The sequence below is a fragment of the Lycium barbarum genome, chromosome 2 (genome assembly GCF_019175385.1).
Source record: "Lycium barbarum isolate Lr01 chromosome 2, ASM1917538v2, whole genome shotgun sequence".
In the NCBI taxonomy this organism is placed as follows: Eukaryota; Viridiplantae; Streptophyta; class Magnoliopsida; order Solanales; family Solanaceae; genus Lycium; species Lycium barbarum.
The window spans coordinates 122,525,910-122,547,146 of NC_083338.1; the positions used below are offsets into that span (position 1 = coordinate 122,525,910).

Here is a 21,237-nt window from a genome sequence, read left to right on the forward strand (position 1 = left end):
AATCTAGAATCCACAGAGCATACCCAAATTACAATATAATCAACCAAGTCATCTGATGAAAAAAGATCAAGTCATCTCAAAGAACCCCACCTATAGAAAGGTATTGATCCACACCAGATATACAATAGGGATAACAAAATCGAGTGTCTTTCATTCACAGTACGTTGCTTAGATTAGTTCATACAAAGTGCATAAACCTAGTGTTTCACACTAGTGTTGTTCTGTTTTGTCTGCTTTTTGGAGAATACGCTCTCCAGTGCTTCTTGATCCAGTTGATTGGTTACTGTTGCTACACAAGTCTTGCTAAATCTGACATATAATGTCTGGCCAAGACACGTTTGGTAATCCAACCAAATGCTTGAGAAAACGCTTTAAAACTCTTTTCTTGTTTTTCTGTCTTTTCCATGTCTGTTCAATGGATGGTTGAAAATGAAGGAAAATAGTTTATTCACTTTTTTCACGTTGTTCGCAGCTTTCCACTTCTATCCATAGATTTTCTTTCTGCTTTTGTGAGTTGATGAGCTAATTCTAACAGTGGACAAACAGAGGAAAGGACCGATTTCATGGTGTTGAATTATGATAAGCACATCAATCTATCTAGAACGGTAGAAAAGAGTATCACAGTGGACTTCTTATTTTCAGATATACAGGACTGGGACATTTTTTCTAGCTTTGGCTTCGCCAATTTCCAGCACCTACTACCACTCCATGATTAAGAGAGCAAGTTGACCTCTGATACTCTGGAAAGAAAATGAAGGGAATGGAATGGGACGAAATGAAAGTGGAGAATTTCCCATTTCTTTGTTTAGTTCAACAAAAGAAAAGTAGGAAGGAAACCAAAGAGAGACAACCTCATCTTGGTCCACTGCTTTCACACCTTTTGCGATTACTTCAAAATAAAGTCACGTGCCCAGCTTAAACACTTCTTGGACTTCACAAATTAGCACATCCACAATTTGAGCACAGAAGTGTAAAAGGATGACAGCTCAGTGCCTGAAACATCTCACGTTCATGCAAGGTCCAGGAAAAGGCCGCACCAAGGGGGTGTGATGTATGCAACTTACCCTGATGCAAGCATCTGGTCCAAACCTGTGACCAATAGATCACAGAGACAACTTTACCGTTGCTCCAAGACTATGCTTCATTTGAGAACAAAAGTGTAGACGAAAAAAACTTACAAACAGGTTAGCAATTTATAGGACGAATAATTATCAAGTGCCATTTTCCCAAAAGAGTTCTGTCGGAAAAGGGGAGATCTAAGTGGACTTTTACCCAGCATACGTAAAGATGTCAATATGATCGTTAACAATATCAGACGATAATAGGAAAACTGTAGACTAGAATGTTCACATAAATCCTATATTGACACAAATTCACTGAACCACGCCAGTGCTTAAGGTTGAATGGCAGCAGCTTCTCCCGTTGATTTGAGAGTGAATTGCAAGGCACAAAGCAGTGTGAAAAATTGATAGAAAACCACAAAGTAATCAAATTTTGCATAAATGACTGGCAAAATTTTCATTCTCAATAATGCCGATATGAAGCACTCAAAATATCTACAAGATCAAACTAAAACCATCTAGTTTCCAAACAAATATGTCAAAACTGCCAAAACACCAATCACAATTATGATATTGAGAAAATAGTTCGTTGGGAGAGGCTTATCTGCGCTTCCTCCCAAACCTTCATATTCTGCTCGAATCTTTTGTTTCATAGCATCCGAGAGCTCTCTCTGCAATTCAAATAGGCAAGACAGGTTGAATTTATTTCTCTCCTTTCATTAGACTACCAAATTTTACGTTTGAGTGCAAAAATTTGGTAATAGCTTGATCTTGGATTATTAAAAGAAACGGCAGAACTAAAGACGATAAGTTGTATTTAATCCTGCAGCAACCAGAACAAGTAAAATTTAAACATGTATGCATCTCCCCAGGAATTAAAATGCAAGTGTGATAGTTTGACTAATTAACGGACAGAAAAAGTAATAAGCAATTTAAAATTTACCTTTCCGCTTGAGTATTTTGCTGCCACAAATTTCTCTGGCTGACCTTCTGTAGAATTATTGTCTATTGAGAAACCCTGTCCAAGAAGTTCGATACATATTATTGTCTGTCTCCATAAATTTGCTAAAATTAGTCAAAGAGGAGACAAATTATCTATTCCCTGAAACAGGAGTTAGATAGTAGCCTTGTCCCCTTATCAGCGTGGAGGGAAAAACAGACTATTTGAGGGAGGTGGAGTGAAGCAAACATTTATTCATCATGGAATTGATCAACAAAAAGCTAAAGCTCAGGGGGCATATCTGAATTTCATGGAGTGGGTGAATGTACACAGGAAAGAAACGAATTTTACATGGAAATGGAAGTGGCTTGAGTGATTAATGAAAAAAATAGTACAGAATCAAAAGTTGCCATACTTTACAGTCATATGAATGAATGTTCACAGAGACATATTAGATTGCTTTGACTACCTTAATTATCGCGGAGATACTATCCTATCAGTATAAATGCTTGAAAATAGAACTAGAGTACAAGTGCAAGCGCTGAAGGTACTAATGCAAGCCAGACAGATAATAGAGTATTTTTTTTTTACATACAATCAGGTAATTGTAACTTAGATTTGTTAAGCTTCAGGGCATTTCATAGGTTTCTCCGACCAAGTTCATATTTTGCAGAGGAAGAAAAGAACTCTTGGGTGTTAAGCATGCTATAATCAAGCTGCATTTTGACTCAATTTTAAGAATTTACTAAAATATATCTTGAGAGTTACTTAGCCATATTGTAAAGCTCAAAACCTAGATTTTAATGTTTCATATGGTTTGTCAGTTGGAAACCCCTACAGATACATGTGTTAAAAATATTGAAGGTGTACAATGTTACCAGAAGGCTAGCAGCTAGTGCTGCACAACCATCAAAATGATATCTCTGAAAATCAGTGCCCAGGCGTTTAGGCAGAAATGAGTGGTAGTCAAAAATTAGTCTAAGAAGTTTTAGGCAAAATTAGGTGCTCCATCAGTAGCGTCAGGTGCTGTTCCGCATTTCTAAATTTCTAAGTTGCTGTTTCGTTACTTACACAAAGCGAAATTCAAGCAGAGCTTACAGACATAACTTTTTGGCAAGGAAATGAAGTGCAAAGAAAGGAGTTCTTGAACAGAAGTCAGCTTTGAAGTTTTTCTTGCTTCTCCCCATTTTCTAGGTGCTTAGGTATAATTACGGAAATATACTTGGTTTTTTGAGTTTTATTATAATCTAATTTCATTATTCTAAAATTATAATGGAATCTGACATTCTTCTTTCTTATCTTTAATGGATACCAAGTTAGTTATTCAATCTTGTACTTGATTCAGCTAATTGATTGGCGACCAACTGGATTTATTTCAAAACTTTAGATTGAGCTGAGAAAAAGGAATCTAGGTCTGACTAGGATTGAATACCATAAGGACAAAGCGCCTAATAGGTGAATTGATTTGTGAAGGAGCATACCTACTCTGCCTTATGCAATCACAAACTGGGCTTGTTATAATGGATTCTCTTTATTATTTTTCTACTGTCCTAGGTTAGTAACTCAACCCTCTAAAGTAAGCTTTAAAGGAAGCATTTGATTGACTGAAGCATTAGGAGATATCTAGTCCTAGGCCTATATACTCGAGGAAATCCCATACTTTTTACGTCAGTTGTTAGATTAATCCTTGGTAAGTTAGTATTTTAGTCAAAGCAAGATTGCTGATTCCAATCGTGGTATTTGACAAGTGATTGGTGCAAATTCTTTGTGGAACGGTAATTACATTCATTCTATATTACTAGTCAGGACATTGTACTTACAAGTATGCTGGAGAGCAAAAGTAGACGGGTAGAAGGCAACAAGGAGCTCATAAAATCACAAGAACGTCTATATTTAGATTTCACACAATTAGTGATCAGCTAAAGAAATGGTGAAAATTGTGCATCGAGCTACTTCATAAAATTTTTAGATGAGTGCAACAAGACTCCATTAGAAAATCACAGTGAGAGTTGGCTTACTGCTTATATTACTACTATATAGAAACGTGCAGCAGTAAAAACTGGATCGTCGTCCGTTCCCAAAAAAAAAAAAAAAAAGTGGAACCCATTATCTCCACCCATATTAATAAAATAAAGCAATATAAAATAAAATAAAAGTGGGCCCTATATTAAAAAACAAATAATGTCAAAAAAAAAAATGTGCACCCCATATTAAAAAATCAAACAATATTCATGTAATTTCCAAAGTATCCCATTAAGTCAATAATGATGGATTCATTGCCACATGCGTATCAACCCATTAATCGGAGCAAATAAAATTATTGTACAGCAAAAAACATGGACCCCATATTATTGCTTTTAAAATATTTATATTTTAAAATAAAATAGAATTTAATTACTTTTTCATTTTTATTCTTACTCTAATAAATGTGAAAAGAGATTAATGTCGTAAAAGAAAAAATAATATCAAATGGAGATCAAATAATGAATAAGGTAAATTAGTCAAATTATAATTCTAATTGACGTTTCCTTAAAAAACCATGCAAAAGACAACATGATAAGTAAAATGAGCTAAACCGAGAATATTTACCAAAAATTAAAAAATAGTAGTTCTTCGTTTAAATAGAAAATCAAATTTTTACTTTGTTTCGTTTTAAACATGTAAAATTAATTTAACAATTTGAATTAGAATTATCGAAATCAAAATTTGATAAAAAATAATCAGTATTTTACACCTTTAAATTAATCGAGTTAAAATTGAAAGTATCAACTGATGCTTAAATATTACTATTGTTTTATCTTAAAGAGAGGAAAATAGTTTCCTTTTAAACAAGTCTTCTCATTTAAAAAGTATTAATAAATTTTTGCAGACTTTGTATTCGTAGCAAACACTAATATAATAAATTTTTGGATACGGAGCACAAACTGCAATGTTATATTAATCGTGTTTATCAAATTTCTACTTTGTTTCGTTTTAAATATGTAAAATTAATTTAACAGTTTGAATTAGAATTAGCCAAATCAAATTTGATAAAAAATAATAAGTATTTTACACCTTTAAATTAATCAAATTAAAATTGAAAGTATCAACTGATGCTTAAATATTGCTATTGTTTTATCTCAAAGAGAGAAAAATAATTTCCTTTTGAACAAGTCTTCTCTTTTAAAAAGTATTAATAAATTTTTGCAGACTTTGTATTCGTAGCAAAAAAACAAACAATGTCAAAAAAAAAGTGCATCCCATATTAAAAAATCAAACAATATTCATGTAATTTCCAAAGTATCACATTAAATCAATAATGATGGATTCATTGCCACATGCGTATCAACCCATTAGTGGGAGCAAATGAAATTATTGTACAGCAAAAAACATGGACCTCATATTATTGCTTTTCTTCAAAATTTTAAGTAGCTAAACCATACGATTTTCTTTTTTTTTATATTAGCCTGAGATGTAATCTAGATATTGAACTGTTGTATTTGCTATTCCTCCATGTCATTTATTTGTTACGTTTACTAAAATAAATATACTTAAAATATTTATATTTTAAAATAAGAAAGAATTTAATTATTTTTTCATTTTTATTCTTACTCTAATAAATGTGAAAAGAGATTAATGTCGTAAAAGAAAAAATAATATCAAATGAAGATCAAATAATCAAATAATGAATAAGGTAAATTAGTCAACTTTTAATTTTAATTGACGTTTCCTTAAAAAACCATGCAAAAGACAACATGACAAGCAAAATGAGCTAAACTGAGAATATTTACCAAAAATCAAAAAATAGTATTTCTTCGGTTAAATAGAAAATCAAATTTCTACTTTATTTCGTTTTAAACATGTAAAATTAATTTAATAATTTGAATTAGAATTATCCAAATCAAAATTTGATAAAAAATAATAAGTATTTTACACCTTCAAATTAATCGAATTAAAATTTAAAGTATCAATTGATGCTTAAATATTGCTATTGTTTTATCTCAATGAGGGGAAAATAGTTTCCTTTTAAACAAGTCTTATCTTTTAAAAAGTATTAATAAATTTTTGCCGACTTTGTATTCACAGCAAACACTAATGTAATAAAGTTTTAGATACGGAGCACAAACTAAAATGTTATATTAATCGTGTTTTGAGCATAGTATATATATATATATATATTATCACTATCCAAACACAACTACATACACATAGATACACTATAATACAAAGTGTTGGGCCCGTGCGCAGCACGGGCATATGCCGTCTAGTAGAAATAGAGATGCAAAAAGTATAATCTATTAACAGATGAAATAATTCTGCTGACAAACCTCAGGAGGATCAAATTTAGCTCCAAGGTTGCTCAGTTTGGCATGGGCTTCCGCGTAATCTTTGAAAAATACATCTTGATTTACAGCATACTTCTCTGCATATTCCTGCAAGCTTGTAAGTTGTTAGAGAAGCAAAATTAGTTTGTACTGACAGAATTCTTGAAGTAAGTGCTTTCTTTTCCACCTTAAATGAAGAATCTTCAAAAAGAACCGCATCTGTTGGCAAAACTAGCAGATCTTCATCTCGTCTCTCTTTAATGTCCTAACATCATTTCAAATTGAGAATAATAAGCAACAATTCATCTTGTTTCATCAGACTTCAGTGCCTATGAGTCTATCAATTTTCATCATATGGCACCTTAAAGTAGGAATTGTCAAATTTCAACCACTGGACAGTCCATGATTGTCCTCCGGGGTTTCCTGGTCCATCTTTCTGCAATGCAGACAAATCAGCTCAAAAAATCGGATTTGTTAATATGCAAGAAACATAAGTGGATCATTGCACAGAGGCTAGCAGCAGATATCTGGTTTTTATAAAGATTTGTATAAGAAATAAAAGCACCATTGTACAGACCGTAGAGGAAAATCAGGACATGAGAACTAATATTAATTGACTGAACAATAGAGATGTGAAATGCAAAAGACTAACCTTATTGTATTAAAAAATATCTCTCCAATTACCCAGCCCTCAGTAGATCCTATTTCCATATGAAGGGCTAAGTGAGAATATTATTCAAACTAACAGTGTTCTGATAACAATCCAAATGTTTCATTTAGTTTTATGAGGAAGGTGTACATATAATGATTCATAGACAACCACAACTTAATTATGTCCATGTCTGCACACATTAATAAGAAGACCCTTTTTTTTTGTCAGAATGGTATCATACAAAGAAGCATTTTGAGTTTGCAGCATGCTTTTTAATGTACATGATCCTCAATCGGTCAGTCTTCAATCTACATTACCATTATAGCTGGAAAAAAGGAGAAAAAAAAAAAAGTCGGAACGGAAATTTGAAAAACGCCTCAAAAGCACAACAATTTACATCAATGATAATATCAATTAGTGTGAGGAAATGGATACCGTGTATTTCGTTTCTGGCTTGCCCCAACCACTACGCTCTGGTCTGGATCTCCCGAACGTGTGTGCCCCAGAAAGTGCGACAATTTCCTAGAAAGCAAAAGCTCATTAGTGAAAAGCAAATTTCCACGAAAGCAAAAGCTCACTAGTGAGAAGCATACATCAAGCAAAGAAATAGATCATTGATGAGATGAATTAGAACTTTGACAAGTGTTACCTTATCGTTTAGTCCCATTCTGTAGAAGACATCTCGCAAATGAGAAGAAGGGGAAGGGGGACCAGCATCTAATCAATAAAATTAAGTCAGTCATATATAATAAAGCAATGAGGATAATTTTTGCAAATAGGAGACTGTCAGATAAAATGCAGAAGGCTAGACTCTTCGATAAGAAGGATTAGAAAAAGGGAGTCATACTAGACCATCTAAGACATACAACATACTACAAATGAGTATACAGGAATCTGCTTCAAGCGGAAGCTGAATAATCAGACCACAGCAATTCTAGAACACCGTATAGGCCTTTATTTCTTTCTAAAAAAAGAGATGGTTAGGTAAATGGCTATATAAGATACTAAAGAAAAACAACACGATAAAAGATAAAGATGCCTGTTTGACACAAAAGAAACAGAAGAGGATCAATACCGAGTGGAATCTGGTCCTTAAGTAAACATCGTCTAAATACCTATATTTAACAATTTCAAAATGAAAAGTATAAGTTCTTTTCAACAGACAGAATAATTTCCCAATGTGACAGACTATGTTATACCCTAAGGGGTCGTTTGGTTGGGAAACAAGTTATCCCAAGATTAGTTATTCCACCCTCCCACAGGGATAAAATAACACTACAATCCCAGGATTAGTTATACCACGATTTTATCCCAACCAAACGTAGGATAAACTCATCTCAAATTTAATGTCGGGATTATTTATCCCTTATCCCTTGTACCAAACAATCCCTAAGGGAAGAATGCCATTTTAGATGGACAACTAAATGTTATTGTTAAGAGACTCGGGTCTAACTCAGCCCGAAAGCTAACTCATGAGGTGAGGCCAAGACCATATAAGGAGGAAAACAACCCCCACACTAATGTGAGACTCTAACCATCTCCCCTCCCCCGCCGACCGAACATCTGGAGCGTAGACAATATAGCATGGATTCCAACACTCAATACACCAAGAATAGGAACGGGTCTGGCTCTGATATCATGTAAAGAAATGGACCTTAGGTCTTACTCAACCCTAAAAGCTACCTCACGAGGTGAGGATTGCCAAAAACAATATATGGAGGCAAACAACTCCATCCCACCCCAATGTGGAATTCTAACCACTTTTGTCCCATGTTAGGATGCTAATCCAAGATCATAAGAATTGGATGACATAAAATTTCTTGGACCGCAAGATTGGAGGCAGAGCAGCCATATAGTATGATGATTAACGGTATTGTAAATTTATGTTACTTCTCTAATTATACGATAAAGATTATCTTCTTCATCCAACATGGTGATCTCTCTTATTTTCCATTATATAACAGATGTACAATCTTCTTTTAATATCCAGGATTGGATGAACTTCAGATAAAAGAAAAAGTTCTATGCGGTCTCTTACCAAACTTTACACCTAGTGCAAACCAATTGAACTTCACTAATCACCATGTTTCAAAGAGGATAAGGTAAAGATAGCTCTAAATGAAGTTGTTGGCTCTGCAGGAGTCTATTAAATACTAAACACTGGGACAAATTTCCTGACTAAAACACTGGGATAAAATTCATTCAAGATAATATTGATCAGTAGTTTCCATGCATCATAAGCTAAGCTGCTGGGAAAAAATAATGATATACCAAAGAAAAATAGATGACAGCTAAGAATCTCTCACCAGGAAGCCTTCCCTCTTCAGGGCATCCCTCGGGTGCAGGAACATCTACTCTCCCATATTTCATGGGAATTTTTGGGCCTCCAGCCTCCTATAAGTTCGAAAAAGTAGAAAAAGTAAGCGAGTGAATTAACTTTCAGGCTAACACAAAAACCAGAAGTAATGACCTCAATGGCAGTTGCACTGGCCAACTGAAATAAGTCTGCATATGTCACACCAGCATACTTGTCCTTGATTGGCTGGAGAAGTTTCAGTGCATTTACAAGTCCTGAATTGCAAGCTTGTCAGCCAAAATTAGATAGTGAGCAAACAAAAAGTAACAACAAAATGAATATTTACCAGCATTTGCTCCATGTTTTAGTTCAACGTCAAATCTTAAGCTTGCATTAGCTCCACCTCTTTGTGGCCAGTCCTCGATATTCTTGTTATAAGTTCCAGCATCATGCCAGCCCAAGCGAACCTGGAATCATTTTAAAGCATAAAAAACATGCACCTAAAATAGGTGAGAGGGAAGAGCATATAGGTTCAATCCTCGTTACTCCTCGCCTCAGCTAGCAAAAAAGTGATGAGAGCATGTAAGAAAAACTAGAGTTAATGATCAAAAACACAGCTAAACTATTACTTTTTCGCGAGTTGCACACTCTAACTATTAGTTGTTACCTTTTACTACCTGAACTATCACCATCTATATATTAAAACAAACCTCGAAATTGATTAGGCTAACTATCAGTTGTTCTTTTTTACTACCTGAACTATCACCATGTATGTATTAAAACACACCTCAAAGCTGATTAGGCGAACTATCAGTTGTTCCCTTTTCCTAATGGAAAACACACCTAGGTGCACTTTAATACATAGATGGTGGGAGTTCAAGTAGCAAAAAGTCGCTAAAAAAATGATACTTGAGGTGTGTTTTTAACCATTATCTCAAAAAAATTACCAAAATGGGATGACAGAAGGTGGTGTTCAAGAGCTCTTTGATGTCCTCTCTTGCACTTTTCAACTGAGCAGGATCAGAAGCGGCGGCGCATTTCAATGTAGTGAATCTTCTTCTTGCACTAGATGATGATGTTTCAACCAACGATCGCTTCTACAACAAGTAAAACAAATTGCTTTCATCAAAACGAGAATCTAGTAAAATAGGATTGATCAAATTCTAGTGAGTGATCATTTATCAAAGAATAATTGTGGTGAACAACGGAGAGCAATTTACTTACATACTTATTACTGCCTCCGTCCCATTTTATACGAGCGTGTTTGATCGGGCATGAAGTTAAATAAAGAAACATTTTAAAAGTTATGGTTTAAAACCAATTATAGAAAATTTGTGTGGCTAGATTTTCTTGTTTCATTAAGGGTAAAAAGATAAATTTAACGTTGACAAATGTGGCATGGACTGACTAAAAAGTAAGTATAGTTGACATTCATATTGAAGAAATTAATGAAAGGATAAGAGCATACGAACCCGGTAGTGAAATATGTGGGGAAGGAGAGGAGATGATCGGAGGCATTTAGGGGAGAATGAAAGGGAAAGTCTGGCCGTAGTGGAGGCTGACGTGGCGGAGGGAAGGAGAGGAGAGGCTCCGGCGCCGGTGAGGGAAAGAGAATTAGTTGCCATATTTGGGTGAGACTTCCTTTCTGCCTCCTTGTGTTTTGGATATAGTGAATCAGAGTGTGTGTGGGGAAAGAGAGAGATAGAGAGTGTGGTTTCTATCAGTTCTCATTTAAATGGTGCCACTTATAAGAAGTTGATGAAAAGGACAAATTTACCTAAAATAAATATTTGGAACCACTGATTAATTTAGATTCGTATTATATAAAATTATTTTCTTCATTACCAAAATTCGAATTTTAAAGCTCTGGTTATATAAGTGAAAAGGTTCGTTTCATCTTACCGCATCTCGCGATAGTAATAGTTAGCGTTACTTACATATGTTCACCCATATATGTTTGTCTCTCTATTTCATAAAGATAACGGTAAGATCTGTGTACATGCAATTCTCCTCAGATTTGCGTATAGAATTATGATGGGTATGTTGTTCTTCTTGTAATTCGTGCTAAAATAATTTTCAGGAATTTATCACGTTTGGCACATTATTATTCATGTGCAATATTTTAGTCATATCATAGATAAGACAAATAAAAAACTTATCCACATGTTCTCCTAGAGATGGTTGTTGATTGTGTACTTTTTCTGTTTGGGTGTCTACATGCTTGAGTTGTTGAATTTGCATAGGGTGGCTCAAGTTTTAGTCAAGGAGTCAAAAGAAGATTTGAGGAGTTCAAAGATAAAATAATTTTGTTGTCTTGATTCGGTTGTTGATTGTGTAGTGTGTGTTAGTTCTCTGTTTTTATGTGTCTCTTTGCTTTCTCAAGGGTCACAGAATGGGTATGAAAAATTTACATCCGAAGAAATTCTCTCGAAGGCCGGCATGTACTGAGATTGCGTATAAATATAACTTTCATTTTTTTCGAATTAGAATATTATTCAACTATCACTATTTTTCTCAGAATATACTTATCACTATAAATATTTTCTTATTAAGTGCCTGTGAATTATTGAAATATCATATTGTCTAACTTTTTACAGTCAAAGATGAATATTCATTAATTTGTGCAATTAATTTTTGTGGCAACTCGTTTGCTAGTCTGACGTTCTGTTGTGCACTTTGATGGATTTTTCAACAAATAGAATGGAGCAGTTGGTAGTACTTGATTGGAAGATTTGCTTAAAACTTAAAAGTTTGCAAGTGAAACAAGCAGGAAAAAATGTGTAATATGTTATTACACCATTTTGATTATGTCGGAATATTTTAAACTATAAATAAAATTTTGTAGTCATTTAAATTTTATTGGATTTAAATCAGTATATTAATTTGGACTATATTAAATTTAAGAAAATAGTTCAAATAACATTTTTTTGCACGGATTGCCCTTCTTTTGGGGTGGTCTTTAAATTTTGCCCCTCATATTTGTGATCTTTAAATTTTGCCCTTCGCTTGGATACCTGAGGTTCTGGTTTCGAACCCCCGCTCAGACATAAAATAAAAAAATAATTTCGCAAGACAGGGCTGGGGGGAGTGTATGCCGGATCCAGCATAAAGTCCTTAAGGAAAAACTAAAGTTATGCCGGAGGGGGCATAACTTTTCCTCAAGGCATAGTTTAGTTATGTCTTATGGCGCAAAACTTTTCCTTAAGGAACTATGCCTTATGGGGCAAACTTTTAATTAAGGCATAACCAAAAGTATGCCCCATAAGACAGAACTTTTTCTTAAGGTATAGACTTTGCCTTATAAGGCAAACTTTTAGTTATGCCTTAAGGAAAAATTCCGTCTTATGTGGCATACTATAAAAGTTTGCCCATTAAAAGTATGCCCCCACCGGCATAAACTTGTGAAGGAATTACCAAAGTTATGCCGGACCCGGCATACTTATGCCAAGTCTGCCCATAAGGCATAAGTATGTCGGGTCCGACATAAGTTTGGTAATTCCTTAACAAGTTTATGCCGGTGGGGGCATACTTTTAATGGGCAAACTTTTATGCCGGACCCAGCATAAACTTGTGAAGGAATTACCAAAGTTATGCCAGACCCGGCATACTTATGCCAAGTCTGCCCATAAGGCATAAGTATGCCGGGTCCGGCATAACTTTGGTAATTCCTTCACAAGTGTATGCCGGTGGGGGCATAGCGAAATTTAAACTCTGTCTTGCGCATTTTTTTTTTAATTTTGACTGTGTGGGGGTTCGAACCTGGAACCCATGGGGTTTAGCCGAAGGGCAAAATTTAAAGATTTCAAATATGAGGGGCAAAATTTAAATACTACCCCAAAAGAAAGGCAATTCTGCGAATTGCCATTCAAATAATGTGGCTAATATGATTGGATTAATCATCTAATCTTAACGATATTGGGCTAGTCCATTTGATTGGGCTCCAAATGATGAGTCCACTTTAATAACCCAAGGTCCAAGCCCATCTTGAAATGCAAGCCCGCGCCACGTGTCAAATGAGGTGGCAATCCAAGTCAAATTAATGGGCCAATGAAATCATGCCAAGTATATGGATGATATGCTCTAATCAATCAAATGACAAGGCTACACCTTCCCTAAAAACTATAAATAGGGGTCCTCATAACTCATAAAAAGGGGAGGAATTAAGAACAAGAAGCAAGAATAGAGCTCGTGGATCAAAGTCTACATATTTCTCTACAAGCTACAAGTTCAAGCATCCAAGCAATCAAGTTCAAGCTCAAGTTCAAGTTCAAGATTAAGAACGAAGACAAATATCAAGGCGTTCAAGATCAAGTTACTTGTTTGTGGCAAATACCAAATCCAAATTCAAATACGAAGATTCAAGATCAAGCTGCTGAAGCTCTTGAATCTAAATCAAATTCAAGTTTCAACATAGTTTGCATTATTGTTGGAGAATAAGAGGATTATATAGAGATTGTAACACTCAACATACTTGAAATCAAACACTACATTTTGTTACTCAATTTTCCTGTCTTAATTATTTATTTTTCTAAAGACTCGGAAATTTGTTGGTTACAAATTTTGGCACGCCCAGTGGGACCTCCTCTACCTCTCATCTCTTCACATTAATCATCAAATCGCAAGAACACTGAAATGGCATCCAAGAAGATCAACTCCAAGTCTACTACTGTTAAGGGTACTGATTCCAAGTTTTCCTCTGAGGTGGAAAACATATTGGAAACTACAATGGGAAGTTTGGGACCTGTCACTAGGAACAAAGCAAACTTACTAGGACAACAAGCATCTCAAGTGTCGTCTGCATCAGTTCCTGTCTTTGAACTTCAATCCTCAAAGGGGGCAAGAGTCTTTCCAGATGGATTGGAAGAAGGAGAGAATATCGCTGAGATCGTTGAAAAGACGTTGGTTCATCTTAGCCCACTCCAAACTAAGAATCTCATCATCCAAGATGAAGATGATGCCTTGATCACCAGATATGCCCCAATCACTCCACAAAATCTTTTCCTTTCGAATTTCATTTTGAGGGAAAATCCATGTTTTGCTCCATCATCTACAACAACCATCCAAGCAATGATGACTAACACCTCAACTGTTGAAGAACAACTTGCGAGCTTGACGAAGGCGATTGGTGACTTGACGAAATATGTGCAAGACCAAGATAATCAAATTATCAAGTTGACAGACAGATTTGATAGCGTGATGGAGGGGGATTCGAGTCATGCACCTGGGAAGCATCCTATGGCACAAGAAAAAGAAGATTTGTTTATAAAACAAGTGCATGTTGCTGAAGAACTACAAGTATCCTCTGAAGGATTAATCCCAATTCATCGACTGAAGGACTTCATTATGGGAACCATTAAAGACAAGTATGATGTCGCTGCCAGGTCTTCGGTTACATACGCCAAGCTATACACTTCAAGGATCGATGGGTTAAAGATGCCTGCAGGTTATCAACCTCCAAAATTTCAACAATTTGATGGTAAAGGAAATCCAAAGCAATATGTTGCTCACTTCGTGGAAACTTGCAATAATGCTGGAACTTATGGGGATTATCTTGTTAAGCAGTTTGTGCGCTCTTTGTAAGGAAATGCGTTTGACTGGTATACGGATCTCGATGCTGGTTCCATTGATAGCTGGGAGCAACTTGAACATGAATTTTTCAATCGCTTCTATAGCACGAGCTATTGTAAGCATGGTTGAACTTACAAATATGCGTCAATGGAAGGATGAACCCGTCATTGATTTCATCAGTCGATGGAGAAATGCGAGCCTCAATTGTAAAGACAGACTTAGTGAGTCCTCTGCTATTGAAATGTGTATCCAAGGAATGCACTGGGGACTTCTTTATATCCTACAAGGAATCAAGCCCACGTCTTTTGAAGAATTGGCTACACGTGCTCATGATATGGAATTAAGCATGTCCTCAAACGGAAATCAAGGGCCACCAGTTTATGAGCCTCTTAAAGGGAAAGACAAACTAGAAGTAAAGAGAGGGGGTAGGTTTGTGCCAAATTCTGAAAGAAAAGAGTCGATGAATGTTAATTCTGCACCCATTAAAGGTCACCACAAAGCTAAGCAAGAAGCAAAGTGTGAAGACTACATCTTTCCAAAATAATGTTGGCAAAAAGTTAACTTTGAAGGAAATGCAAGAAAAAGAGTATCCATTCCTAGACTCAGATGTTCCAGCAATATTTGAAGAACTTCTTGCATTGAAGCTTATTGAGTTACCCGAAATGAAGAGGCCATATGAAGCTGGGAGGACTAATGATCCAAATTACTGTAAGCATCATCGGTTGATGGGTCACCCTATTGAAAAGTGTTTCATCTTCAAAGAAAAGGTCATGGATTTGGCCCGCGAAGGTAAGATATTGCTTGAAGATGAGAAGGAAAGTTCAAATCAAGTCTCAGTCACATTTGGCTCGCTGGATCCCATAGTTCTTTGTAACTTTGCTGAAGTACGTGAATGTGGAGATATTCTGACCGCGTCACCACCAAAGATGATTAAATTTAGTGACTTCGATCCCATCAATGTCAACATGCCATTTTGCCTTCCTATAATGCATGATGTAATAGTGAAGGAGAAATCTTTTTAAGAAAGTCAATCTCATATTGATCAAACTGATGATGATGATGGATGGACTTTAGTGACTCGGCAAAGAAGCTGCAAAACGAGCTCACGAAGAGAGCCAAGTAAGCAAGTTACAAGAGGAAAGATGATGAAAAGACCCAACAAGCAAAGGGTAGAGAATAATGTGAAGAAATCAACAAACGAAAAGGCTTACTATCAAAGGCCACGTTGTCCGATAACATTAGAGGAATTCTTGCCAAGCTGGTTTCGCATGAAAATTTCTCACTATGATACTAAGGCCTCATGTTGCAATATTGACGAATAAGAGATGAAAAAGGAAGATGTGGTATTGTCGTCATTTCCATTATGTGAAAACCTCATCGAGACTCACTCTGAAGAAGTGGACACTTGTGATGCAAAAATCACATTCACTAATGATGATCTTTTGTTAGGCAAAACATTGCATAATCGTCCTTTATATATGGTTGGTTTTGTGTGTGGGCATAAAGTTAACAGAATTATGATTGATGATGGGTCTGGAGTCAACATTCTCCCAATTCGCATTGTGAAAGAGCTTGGAATCTCGATAGATGAACTGTCTGAAAGTCGTCTGATGATTCAGGGATTTAATCCAGGGGGGCAAATAGCCATAAGCGCTGTCAAGCTGGAAATAAATATGGGAGGTATGTGTTCAAACGCATGGATGCACGTGATTGACGCAAAGACCTCATATAATATTTTGTTAGAAAGGCCATGGATACACGAAAATAAAGTAGTTTCATCCACCTACCATCAGTGCTTTAAATACTTTAAAGATGGGGTCCAAAAGAAGATAGTTGTTGATGATGAGCCTTTTGCTGAGACAGAAGCACACTTTGCAGATGCGAAATTCTACTTGAAGAACCGTGTCTCAAAGGAGGTTAAAGTTGATAACGCGATGCCAATAAAAAAGGTTGGTACTGCAAAGAAGGCTGATCCAGCAGCTGGAAAGGTGAAGGTTATAGTTGAAAAGAATCAAGCGCTTAATAACATGAGCAAGGTACCAAGATAAACATGGAATCTTCAAGCAAGAAAGATACTTCTTTTCTTCACTATGTTCCAAAGGCGAAGAAGGGTGAAGGCCACTCTTCTGAGTTGCAGGGTAATGTGTTAAGTGGGTTGACCTTTCCTATGAAGCAAATTGATGCAATCAAATCATCTTCAAAAAATGGTGAAAGGATTTGTCAAATCATCCAATTCACACGAATCACTTACAGAAAAGCGCACAGATGAGGGTTTTGACCCAAACGCCTACAAGTTATTGGTGAAAGCTGGATACAATCCCAATGAGCCTTCTAAATTAGGGAAGCTCTCGCCAGAAGCTGTTGGAAAGGGAAATCATGGACTAAACCCTACTCAGAGGATGATGATAAAGAAAGGGTATGCTGTCAAACAATCACGTGAAAGTTTGGGTTACAAATAACCTTCACCAATCCGCATCTCTATAAGAAGGGCAAGCAACAACTACATTACCACTAAAGAAGAGTCGACATCGTCTAAGCAAAGGCTTTCTGTGTTTGATTGGCTTACCAATCCAACTACAAGGATTTCAGTGTTTGATAGATTGAGGCCATTGAAGAAGAAACACAAGCGCCAAGGGAATAATAAAATGATAGAAACGCCTGTTTATGCTCAAAAGCAAAACATTTTCGAGGATTGCCCAAGTTCGATTCCTGCTAGAATGAGGCAAGAAACAAAACTTGTAGTCTCATGCGGGGAGGTCCTCAAAGCAAAAACGCATACCATAATCCATACCAAAGAGCGTGATGAAGACGAGGAAATGTAGGATCATCATATCACATCGCAATCTGGGACGAACAAAGCACTACGCTTTATCCAAGAGTTGAGGAAAAGTTTGTTGATATTCATGCATGTCATCATATATCTTTCAATGATGGTGATCCCCGAGAAGATGAAGACGCTAAAGATGCACCGCCTGAGTTTGAGGAAGGGGTAAAGACGACTGTTGATGCATTAAAGGAAGTTAATCTTGGAACTGGTGAAGACCCAAGGCCCACATATGTAAGTGCCTCACTGAATATTGATGAAGAAAACAAATATGTTGAGCTACTTATGGAGTTCAAAGATGTTTTCACTTGGAGTTACAAGGAGATGCCAGGATTAGATCCTAAAGTTGCAGTTCATCGTCTCGCCATAAAACGAGGTACTGGTCCTGTTAAGAAAGCTCAACGTCGTTTTATATATGAACTAGTTCCCTTGATTGAAACTGAAGTGAACAAACTCATTGAAGCGGGTTTCCTTCGTGAAGTTAAGTATCCCACATGGATTTCGAGCATCATACCTGTAAGAAAGAAGAATGGCCAAATCCGAGTTTGTGTTGACTTTAGGGATCTTAACAATGCATACCCTAAGGATGAATTTCCTCTTCCAATCCCTGAGCTTATGATTGATGCCACGACTGGATATGAGGCAATGTCTTTCATGGATGGTTCGTCTGGGTACAATCAGATTCGCATGGCACCAAAGGATGAAGAACTTACTGCCTTCCGCACTCCTAAAGGTATATATTGCTACAAGGTGATGCCTTTTGGTTTAAAGAATGCCGGTGCTACTTATCAACGTGCCATGCAGAACATCTTTGATGACATGCTACATAAAAACGCCGAGTGTTATGTTGATGACTTGGTGGTGAAATCAAGGGAGAGAAATGACCACTTGAAAGATTTGAGATTGGTGTTCGAACGACTTCGACAATACCAGCTCAAAATGAATCCTTTGAAGTGCGCCTTTGGAGTTTCTTCTGGAAAGTTCCTCGGCTTTATCGTCCGACAGCGAGGGATCGAAATTGATCAAGCTAAGGTCGATGCTATTCTGAAGATGCCCGAACCTAAAGATATCTATGAGTTAAAAAGTCTGCAAGGAAAGTTGGCATACCTTAGGAGGTTCATCTCAAATCTGGCTGGGAGATGTCAGCCATTCAGTCGTCTTATGAAGAAAGATATTCCTTTTGAATGGGACCAAGCCTGTGTGAATGCTTTCGAGAGCATCAAATCTTATTTGATGAAGCCTCTAGTACTTGTAGCTCCCGTAAATGGAAAACCATTGATATTATATATTGCGGCACATGAAAGGTCAGCAGGAGCACTTCTAGCCCAAGAAAACGATGAAAAGAAAGAAAATGCACTTTATTACTTGAGTAGAATGATGACACCGAACGAGATAAATTATTCACCTATAGAGAAGTTATGTCTAGCACTTGTATTCTCAATTAAAAAGATGAAGCATTACTTCCTAGCTCATGTGGTGCGACTCGTCTTGAAAGCAAATCCTATCAAGTTTGTCATGTCCAAACCTGTCCTAAGTGATCGTTTAACAAGGTGGTACCTCCAATTTCAGCAATTTGAAATTGTGTATATTTCTCAAAAGGCAGTAAAAGGACAAGTGCTAGCCGATTTTTTGGCCAACCATCCAATTCCAGATGATTGGGAGTTATCCGATGATCTACCTGATGAAGATGCAATGCTTATGGAAATTCAACCTCCTTGGAAAATATACTTTGATGGTGCTGCACATTGTGAAGGAGCTGGTGCTGGAATAGTGTTTGTCCCTTCCTTAGGGGAGGTCTTGCCATACTTCTTCACTCTAACACAACACTGCTCCAATAATGTTGCTGAATATCAAGCACTCATACTTGGGCTCGAAATGGCTGTTAACATGAAACAATTACAGCTACAAAATTTGGGAGATTCCAAGTTGGTGATCAATCAAGTTTTGGGTAGTTATGAGGTCAAGAAGCTAGAGTTGCTGCCATATCGCAATTATCCTCAGAAATTGATAGGTTGGCTAGGAGAAGTGACTATTCAACATGTTCCTAGAAAGGAAAATAAAAAGGCTGATGCATTAGCAGCTCTAGCTTCCGCATTAGTATCACCTAATCAAATGCAAGTCGTCGTTTGTCAGAGATGGGTAGTACTACCACCAAATGAATGTAAAGAAGAAGTTGAGCATGCCATCACCACTTTAGAGGTTGAAATTGAAGATTGGCGACAACCAATAATTGATTACTTGTGTTATAGGATATTGCCAGAAAATCTTCGAAGGAAGATAGAAATCCAACAGCGAGCCCCTCGTTTCCTTTACTATAAGAATACACTCTACAGAAGATCATTCGATGGAGTACTCTTACGTTGTTTGGGGGCAGATGAGTCCGTTCAAGCCATGCAGGAAGCACATTCTGGAGTACGTGGGGCGCATCAATCTGGGACAAAACTTCATTTTCATATAAAAAGAATGGGGTATTATTGGCAAACTATGGTGAAAGACTGCTTGGATTATGCTCGAAGGTGTAAAGCTTTTCAATTCCATGCTAATTTCATACATCAACCACCAGAAGTATTGCACCCTACCGTGGCTTCATGGCCATTTGAAGCTTGGGGTTTGGATGTTGTTGGGCCATTGCCAAAGTCTTCTGGCGGGCATTTATACATTTTGGCTGCAACTGATTACTTCTCAAAATGGGCAGAAGTTGTTTCTCTTAAAGAAGTAAAGAGGGAGAATGTGGAAAACTTCATCCGAGTCAATATTATCTATCGTTTCGGCATTCCTCGATATATATTGACAGATAATAGCAAGCCATTCGATAACAAGTTGATGACTAAGGTCTGTGACCTTTTTGGCTTCAAGCAACGTAATTCTTCTATGTATTATGCCGCTGCCAATGGCCTCGCTGAAGCATTTAACAAGACACTCTGCAACTTGTTGAAAAAAGTCGTCTCCAAATCTAAGAGAGATCGGCATGAAAGAATGGAAGATGCTCTTTGGGCATACAGGACCACCTATCGCACACCAACGCAAGCGATTCCTTATTCGCTTGTTTATGGAGTTGAAGCAGTCCTTCCACTTGAGCGTCAAATCCCATCATTGCGGCTTGCTATTCAAGAAGGACTCACCGATGAAGAAAATGCTAGATTGCGCCTTGAAGAATTGGAAGCTCTCGATGAAAAGAGGCTAGAAGCTCAACAAAGCTTGGAATGCTATCAAGCCCGTCTATCTCGATCTTTCAATAAGAGGGTTCGTCTTAGATGCTTCCAAGTGGGTGACTAAGTCCTCGTTGTAAGGAGGCCAATTATTACTTCTTGTCGATCTGGAAGCAAGTTTTCTGTTAAATGGGATGGGCCATATGTTGTGCAAGAAGTATACTCAAGTGGCGCTTATAAGCTTGTTGACTCAAAAGGCTAGCGGATTAAGCCCATCAATGGGAAATTCATGAAGAGATATTATCCTTAAAGACAAGAAATACGCTCCTTAAGGCACGAGCATAAACTGCATGTAACTCCTGGCCCGCAAGAGTATAACCTGTGCACGGCCCCCAAAAAAAATGTCCGCTTGGTTGAAAATTTCGAAAGAGGCAGCCTAGGCA

The 21,237-nt window shown here is 36.8% G+C and overlaps 2 protein-coding genes across 3 annotated transcripts; one reads left to right on the forward strand and one right to left on the reverse strand.

The window, feature by feature from the left end:
- Positions 1 to 1,471: 1,471 nt before the first annotated feature.
- Positions 1,472 to 10,977, reverse strand: LOC132627000 (probable L-ascorbate peroxidase 6, chloroplastic/mitochondrial). 2 transcript variants are annotated; one of them, XM_060342045.1, is made up of 12 exons: positions 10,726 to 10,977; positions 10,201 to 10,350; positions 9,600 to 9,720; positions 9,428 to 9,528; positions 9,264 to 9,351; positions 7,607 to 7,674; positions 7,393 to 7,479; positions 6,667 to 6,741; positions 6,493 to 6,570; positions 6,309 to 6,413; positions 2,005 to 2,079; positions 1,472 to 1,732 (listed from the first exon to the last, which is right to left on the reverse strand). In XM_060342045.1, the coding sequence occupies exons 1-12, from the start codon at positions 10,876 to 10,878 to the stop codon at positions 1,580 to 1,582; spliced, it is 1,254 nt and encodes a 417-aa protein (XP_060198028.1). In that variant the 5' UTR covers positions 10,879 to 10,977; the 3' UTR covers positions 1,472 to 1,579. The 2 variants fall into 2 exon arrangements, with proteins under 2 accessions (XP_060198028.1, XP_060198029.1); XM_060342046.1 differs by lacking the exon at positions 1,472 to 1,732 and adding an exon at positions 1,739 to 1,884.
- A 5,894-nt stretch (positions 10,978 to 16,871) lies between these two features.
- On the forward strand, positions 16,872 to 20,921 carry LOC132628835 (uncharacterized). The gene is made up of 4 exons (XM_060344599.1): positions 16,872 to 16,959; positions 17,075 to 17,237; positions 17,403 to 17,543; positions 17,630 to 20,921. Exons 1-4 carry the CDS (start codon positions 16,872 to 16,874, stop codon positions 20,919 to 20,921), a joined length of 3,684 nt encoding a protein of 1,227 aa, XP_060200582.1.
- Positions 20,922 to 21,237: the final 316 nt, after the last annotated feature.